This window comes from Solanum tuberosum, unplaced genomic scaffold (genome assembly GCF_000226075.1).
Source record: "Solanum tuberosum cultivar DM 1-3 516 R44 unplaced genomic scaffold, SolTub_3.0 scf00360, whole genome shotgun sequence".
In the NCBI taxonomy this organism is placed as follows: Eukaryota; Viridiplantae; Streptophyta; class Magnoliopsida; order Solanales; family Solanaceae; genus Solanum; species Solanum tuberosum.
The window spans coordinates 576,093-584,577 of NW_006239282.1; the positions used below are offsets into that span (position 1 = coordinate 576,093).

Here is an 8,485-nt window from a genome sequence, read left to right on the forward strand (position 1 = left end):
ATCATAGTATTACACATCGTCTGTCTCAATCACAACCATATCACGACCACATTATAGTATTACACATCGTCTGTCTCAATCACAACCATATCACGACCACATTATAGTATTACACATCGTCTGTCTCAATCACAACCATATCACGACCACATTATAGTATTACACATCGTCTGTCTCAATCACAACCATATCACGACCACATTATAGTATTACACATCGTCTGTCTCAATCACAACCATATCACGACCACATTATAGTATTACACATCGTCTGTCTCAATCACAACCATATCACGACCACATCATAGTATTACACATCATTTGTCTCAACATCAATGTCTGTATCAATCATAGCCTACTCATGCTCTTCTATCCCCTCAATATGAGTTATCACATGACTTATTCAACAAATTCAAGTCACATATAACACATTTAGCTCGTTTTATTCCCCATCTTTCATTTACAACAATTCCAATCAACAAATAAAACCCATCCTCAATTCTCATTACTCCCCAACACAATTAGGAAAGTAGTCATGTCTAGTCTAAGAGTTTTACAAAGTTTAGAAGTCACTTGCCTTAAAACGAACTCCAAAAGTTACTTGACTTGAGCCTTTCCTTTCCGAGTAGAATCCGGATCACGATAATCTATTCAAAACAATTATTCACAATCATAATTCGAGTCCAATGACACCAAAATCAAGAAATTTAGGGAAAAAGGGCAAAAACGGTCCAAAAGTTTCATACCGGAAAACGATACCTAAATCTGGAAATTTTTTTATGTAAAATGATCCTTAAAGTATTTGGAAGCTAATGGTGAAAACCAATTTGAAAACGGAGTTGAAATCAATTCACAAACTCAATTTGAAGGAAAAATCCACGTTCTTGAAGAAGCCTAAAATATTCGGATCCTAAACCCCGACTCGAAAATGAAATATCTCTTGGAAAACATCTTACCCACTCTTAGATAAGTTCAAATATGAAATTTCATCAAAAACGGAGTTAAGATCGACCTTGAAATTCTCAATTTATCAAACTTTAACTTTACCGGGAAAGTCCAAATTGTACGCGGTTAATATGATGAAAATAATCGATGAATCAATAATTTTATGTTAAAATCAGTTTACCCATAACATAAGGATCGTAAATATACCTTTTTCATCAAAAAGGGAGTCCAAATAGATAAAACCCCAATTTTTCCCAAGAGATTTACGGATAGGAAAAAAAAAATACTAACCCTCATATTAATTCAAGAAGAAACCCGTAAGAATCACTCCATTCCGATCTCTAGAACTCCCGATATGCTCAAAATACCAAATGAACACAGTCTGAGATTTTTATAACAGTGCATGACTGTTATGCACCAGAAAAACAGCAGTTAATCTTTCACTAAAAAGGCCGTAATTTCCTCATACGATAGTGAAATGACCCGATTCTTTTTTGTAAATGTCTTAAATAATGATACGGACCTGCTCGTTCAATCGGAGCTCAATTTCATGCTCGTTTGCCCAGTCAAATATCATTTCTACTCGGTAAACAATTATTTCTTATTTGCGATAAAAGTCCAATCTCGGGTTAGCGAAAATGCACCAAAATTTGCAGATAAGTCCTATAATTCATGCTCAAAATTCCAGAACCTTCGGAATAATTTTTCGACCTTTAAAACTAATAATGAACCCTTTAGTTGCCACAATTTGCTGAAATAGTGTCAAAGCATCCAAGAAGCTTAAAAGCTCACCCAAAACTCATTTGGCACTTCCCGAACACAAACCAAATATGCTACTAGCTTGAAAATGACATTTCGGACTCAATGAAATCGTCGGAATTTGAATTCGAGGTCTCCTTGACCCGGTATCCGATAAGGCGTCAAGAAACTAACTTTAGGCTCAAAAACTCGAAACGCACTCGGGGCCTCTAAAAGTTCAACCAAGACTCATTCTAGACTTAGAATCACCCCCTGAATCCAACGGTGCCCTCGGAATTCCATTTCGAGCACCGGAACCTCGTTTGTTGACCAAAGTCAACTCTTGATCAAAATTTCACAATTTTTGCAACTTAGGACCTCAAATCTTCGTTTTAACTCCAAATTCGACTCCGTAAATTCTCATAGACCCGTTTCGACATTCTAAAACTGCTGGAATCGACGGAAATCCGATTCGAGTCTCGAAACTCCAAATGACTCGAAATAGCACTTTTAACCAAACTTTAACTCTTAAAAACTCAACTTTCCAAAAACTCAACTTTTCATCAATTTTCCTCCAAACCAACTTCGAAAATACAACAATTAGGACTCGGGGCAACTATCGGGAGGGGTAAAACGGTCATTTTATGAAAATTTCCAAAAATGACTTTTAGGGTCATTACAAGGCTAACCTTAGACAAAATCTTGGCTAAGTGGGGTGTTGGTCATATGAGGATGAGTGGGGTGTAATGTCTAGGCTTCGTTGATATTTTCTTGTAGCCAAGAAATTAAGGAACCTATAGTGCTTTACATAATTGAATTCAGGTAAGTAGAACTCTCAAAATTGATCTTGGCATCGAAAGGGATAGATCGGGACGTCAAGGGAAGTATGTGTGTTGTGAAAAAGGCACTTTTCAGAAATTTCCGAAGCAGCAATACTACTTTCGCATAGTCCCTACCGTGAGAGGCTCCCGCCATAGTGAGCGTGTGCAGGTTCTATAGCGGGGTAAGTTCCGCTATAACGGATTTGGCATTAAAGGAATTAATCTAATATAATCAAATGAGAGACATATGTACAGTCCTACACAAAATTGACATCCTTTTACCAAAAATGTTTAGCAAAAAATTAAGTCTAAAAAAGTTGGCACTACGTAGCTAAATTTTTCATCTTTGTATTTAAAAAATAATAATCTCTCTAATACTAAGAATTTAGCTATCCAACCCTTCGGGGTGGCCCAGTGGTTTGGGCTTGAGACTTTCATGTTGGAGGTCTCAAGTTCTAAACCCCTTGCCAGCGAAAGCAAGGGGTTTGCCTTCTGGGTCGAGTTCGTTGCACTGGGATTGCCTAGTACGAGTTACCTCTCCTATGAGCGAGAGTTTATTCTCTACGAACACAAGGGGTATCGGCTTCGGGTTTCCCTTGTCATGAAAAAAGAAGAAGAAAGGAATTTAGCTATCCATGTTTTTATTTATAGTAAGTATATTAGTTAGACTATTTTAAAAGAAATTTCTTATTTCACGTTGGATATCCCTAAAATTAGAAATTCGATTATTTTGTTTCCCTTATTGCATTTACCGGATATCCCTTATTTTAGAGATTCAATTATTTCATTTCAACCCTTTTTTGTTGAAGTAACTATTAGTTAAAATACTTTATTTTTGCAGCAAAATTGATTAAAGTTTTTCAAACCTATTTTTCAAACTTAAGATACCACATTGAAGTTTATAATTAGAAAAAAAATTCACATCTAATAAGTTGACCATTTGAAATTAGAAACTCACATGGAAACACTAATTTTACTTGTACGCCAATGTCCCTAGTCGTCTAATTAAATTATACATAGTCTTTTTTTATAAATAGAAAAGTATTTTAATATATAAGTGCGTAATTATTAGTACTAAATAAAAATTATTTGGAAACACTAATGTTACTTGTACGCCAAAGCCCCAAATCATCCAAGTTATAAAATATTTTTTTTCTTTTTATTTTATCTTTTGAATTGTTTACTTGAATACTTAATTTACTGATCATTGACCTTCATAGTTATCCTAAAATGAAAATACTAAGTATTTTTTTTTGTCTTAATTTATATGACATATATTTTTTTTATTGATCAGTTAAAAAAATGACACGTTTATATTTAAGAGTAGCAATTTAACATTAAAATACTCATTTAACACTTATTGAGATGATTTATAGTCACATATAAACATCTATGACGACTTATTTTGAGCATAAGTTTCAAAAGTCTTTCTTTCTTTCTTAAATTTGTGCCTAATTAATTACATCATATAAATTGAAACGAAGGAAATATAAAATTATTTTAAAACTAACTAAAAAAGTGAACAGTTGACATATATTTTAGGACATAAGAAGTTTATTCTACTAGTTGAGAAAATCAAATACTACCTCCGTTCCTATTTATATGTCCCCATTTTTTATTTCACGGGGATTAAGAAATTAAGTAAGTTTATTATTTTACCCTTATTTAATTTTTTTTAAGTCACCTTTTTTCAATCAATGAATATGAATTAATTTATTTTGTTTAATTAATTTGACCAATGAACATGAGTTATTCACTTAGTTTTTCTATGTTGGTCAAATGTATATATTTTCAAGGCTAATAACTCATAAGGATAAAATAGAAATAATATTGTAATTTATGCATTGATATTATGAAATGACAAGTATTATGGACCAACTATTTATAGTAAAAATGATATATAAAAAGAAACGGAAGGAGTATTATTTAATTATTGCAAACATTAATTGTTCCATTTATCAAGATCTGTACGCATATAGTGAGCATTGATCCACTATATAAATAATCCAGTCATAATATTTAACAAATAATCCAGTCATAATATTTAACAAATAATCCAGTCATAATATTTAACAAATAATCCAGTCATAATATTTAACAAATAATCCAGTCATAATATTTAACAAATAATCCAGTCATAATATTTAACAAATAATCCAGTCATAATATTTAACAAATAATCCAGTCATAATATTTAACAAATAATCCAGTCATAATATTTAACAAATAATCCAGTCATAATATTTAACAAATAATCCAGTCATAATATTTAACAAATAATCCAGTCATAATATTTAACAAATAATCCAGTCATAATATTTAACAAATAATCCAGTCATAATATTTAACAAATAATCCAGTCATAATATTTAACAAATAATCCAGTCATAATATTTAACAAATAATCCAGTCATAATATTTAACAAATAATCCAGTCATAATATTTAACAAATAATCCAGTCATAATATTTAACAAATAATCCAGTCATAATATTTAACAAATAATCCAGTCATAATATTTAACAAATAATCCAGTCATAATATTTAACAAATAATCCAGTCATAATATTTAACAAATAATCCAGTCATATTTTATTATTATAATATAATATAAATTAGTTTATATTATCATTAAGTGGTACATATTGCAATTTTTATGCCTATAAATAAAGGATAACTTCTGTTTCTGAATTCCATCCAAGTTTAGCTATTTCTACAATATATCTTATGGCAAATAATTTTCCAATGAAGTTGCAGGCCCTTACCATTTTCTTGGTAAGTAGAATTTTAATTTATATACGTTTTTATCTTATCATTTTATAATTACAACTTATTTAAGTTTGGTCCTTTTCTATGTTATCAATTGATTCTGAAAATAATCAAATATTATCGTACATAACTAGTAGTATAATTCACTAATTTTTAAAAATTTGCTTATTTTGAAGAGGAAAAAAAAATGTGACTTGAGGGTAACAATTTGTAGCATTTTGTGATTAACCGAGATTTTGTAAGTGTTTTTTGGGATGAGATACTTTTTTTTAGCTTTTAAAAAAAGGGAAAAAGGCATGATATGCTCCTCAACTTTGTCATTTAGAGCTGATATACCCTGTTATAAAAGTGGTTCATATATATCCTTACTGTTACACAAATGACTCACATATACCTTTACCGTTACAAAAAGGACATCACATACACCCTTCATCTAACGGAAGTGAGAAAATTAGTTTTAAATTTATTTTCTTGACTTTAAATTTTAAAAAATTAATGTAGGGATATATATGATCCTTCTAACAAAGTTCAAGGTATATTTTGATTTTTTTCATACAAAAATTAGTTTTTTTACTTCTTTGATTATCATTATTCGAGTTTCTTATCCTTTTTTATTTGATTCTTTAGTGTAAAGAAAAAAATTAAAACTAATTTTTTTTGCAGCTATATTGTAATTTAGTTTTTGTATTTGTAAAAATAAAATTAAAAATGGGGCATCTGTAATAAATTTTATAAGAAAATTAGTGAAACAAAAATAAATTTGACTATCAAAATAATAAATTTAAATTAGTATAACAGTAGGGGTATATACAAGTCACTTTCATAACAAGGGGTATATCATCTCTAAATGACAAAGTTGAGGGGTATATCATATCCTTTTCCCTTTGAAAAATAACTTTTGTTACTTGATCAAACATCTCAACTCACTAAAAAAAACTTTAATTAAGTTTCAGAAGTTTGGTCGGACAATCTATATATTATATGCTCATATATTACTCCTTGACAAACTAAATTCCATTATCTAAGTCAAATTTAAGTTTAATGTATGAGTTTTTATAACGATTTCAAGTTAATATATATATAATAATAACTGACTTCATTTTCAAATATATATATGTAGCTTGCTTTTGTATTAGCAAGTACTTATGCAGCGATATCTCCGGAGGTTTATTGGAAAATAAAATTGCCCAATACTCAAATCCCCAAAGTCATCAAAGATTTCCTTCCTCAATCAGGTATACAGTAGAATTTATTGTATGTGTTTATATTTTAAGGATAGTATTACAGGCATACCTCAAACTATGAGAATTCTCATGATTTTCAACAATTTATTGTGATTGTGATTTTACAGACGGCGTTGTTCCTGAGCTTAAACAAGAAAACACTAAGAAGAAAGTGTACTATGGTTTAAGTGGATATATTCCCATTAGCTGGCATCATGTTGCTAATTTTGAGTTTCAACGTTTCGTGCTAGAAAACCCCAGCACGAATAGTGCTACTAACAAGAATTTGATCAAACAAGTAACTGAAGGAAGTAGTTTCAAGAATGATCTTAAAGTAAATTATGATACTTTGAAACAATACTTCTTTTTAGAGAAGGACTTGGAGAACGGAAAAGTTGTCGAGTTTCCCTCTTTCCTAAATAAAAACGAAGCACCATTTTTACCTAGACATTTTGTTGAATCGATTCCCTTCTCGATGGAGAAATTCCCAGAGATCCTCAACCATTTCTCAATCGATAGTAAATCAAAGGATGCTCAAACGATTAAGAAAACAATCAAACTTTGTGAAGAGTCAGAAGTGAAACATAAAGAGAAGAAAACTTGTGTGACTTCTTTGGAGTCTATGGTAGATTTCGGGTTATCTGTACTTGGGACAAACAATATCCTCGCGATTACTTCAGAGGTACAAGGGGAAACTCAAGCATCCCAACGATACACAATTGAACAAGTTCAACAAATATCTGATGGGGATAACATGGTTTGCCACAAGCTTAACTACGCGTATGCTCTACATTATTGTCATGTTGGAGGAAGTACAAGAACATATATGGTATCTATGGTCGGTGTTGATGGAACAAAAGTGAAAGCAGTATCAGTGTGCCACAAAGATACATCTTTTTGGAATGCACACGCGATCCCTTTTGTAGTTCTCAAGGTTAAGCCTGGAACTACGCCAATTTGTCATTTTCTTCAAGATGATCAAATAGTCTTTGTACCTATCTAAATAGGCTACTTGGAGTTATGAAATATGCGTTCAGACGCCATCCTAAATCATCCTCTAAGAGTAGTCGTTTACCTTTTCTGTGTTTCATGGGTAATGTATCTTTATCTTTATAAATAAATGAAAATCATCCTTTGCTTGATGTTATTTTTTTTATGATCCCTAATGATATCATTGATAGTTATTCGTTGCTAAACTTACTAATTAATAATGAAAGATATGTCACAATTAATTTATATTTCACAAGCATAAAATGACATTGCTAACCTACCAATAATATAAACTAATATTATGTACTACTAACCTTCCATTGTCAACAAATCTTTAGATACAAAAGTCATTATAATACCAGTCAATTGTAACTAGCTTTTCATTCCTTTAATTTTGTTGGAAATTAATAAAAGCAATTAAAGCTCTCCAACTCACTTGGCAGAGTTGTAGAAGGATAAAGTACTAAGCCACCAATGAAGTCCACAACTCACTTCTTGAAGTAACCATAGGTCATATGTAGCAGCATTCTATTGGAACTACATTAAACTTGAATGAAATCAGTCCTATCATGTTTATAAGGACATGTTTGGCTCTATCTTCCCAAGAATGAGTGAACTCATTGACTTTTATCCTCTGTCTTGACCCAACTCACCGGTCACCTATTCTAACACCCTAGACAGGAGAATCCTTGCTATCCAAACCAGTTTAAACAAGTGGAAGAATAAACTAACTACTACAAAGCTCATAAACCTTGAGAAGAACAAAACTTTAAATAAACTCTTTTTATAAAATATCGTGAAACAACCCTCAAGGAACTAGTCTAAACAAATACAAGAGCTACTAAGGAAGTACATTCTATACAAGAAAATAGGATACAACTCCCACCGTAAGGAAAGGAAACATGGAAGCTGTCAGAGATCATCATCGTCTGCACCTATGTGTAACATCACTAACCCTACATCTGACTATGCCAAGTGGCATAGCAAGAGCAATATTAGT

General features: G+C 31.3%; 1 protein-coding gene across 1 annotated transcript; it reads left to right on the top strand.

Moving 5' to 3' along the window:
* The first annotated feature begins 5,210 nt into the window (after positions 1-5,210).
* Positions 5,211-7,637, top strand: LOC102581261 (BURP domain-containing protein 6-like). The gene is made up of 3 exons (XM_006361497.2): positions 5,211-5,278; positions 6,393-6,507; positions 6,624-7,637. The coding sequence occupies exons 1-3, from the start codon at positions 5,231-5,233 to the stop codon at positions 7,496-7,498; spliced, it is 1,038 nt and encodes a 345-aa protein (XP_006361559.1). The 5' UTR covers positions 5,211-5,230; the 3' UTR covers positions 7,499-7,637.
* Positions 7,638-8,485: the final 848 nt, after the last annotated feature.

Excerpts from the sequence above, each read along its gene's own strand:
- LOC102581261 (XM_006361497.2), top strand. The coding sequence starts at position 5,231 with ATGGCAAATAATTTTCCAATGAAGTTGCAGGCCCTTACCATTTTCTTG. Across the intron at positions 5,279-6,392 it reads AGGCCCTTACCATTTTCTTG|CTTGCTTTTGTATTAGCAAG; the intron begins GTAAGTAGAATT and ends ATATATATGTAG. Across the intron at positions 6,508-6,623 it reads AGATTTCCTTCCTCAATCAG|ACGGCGTTGTTCCTGAGCTT; the intron begins GTATACAGTAGA and ends GTGATTTTACAG.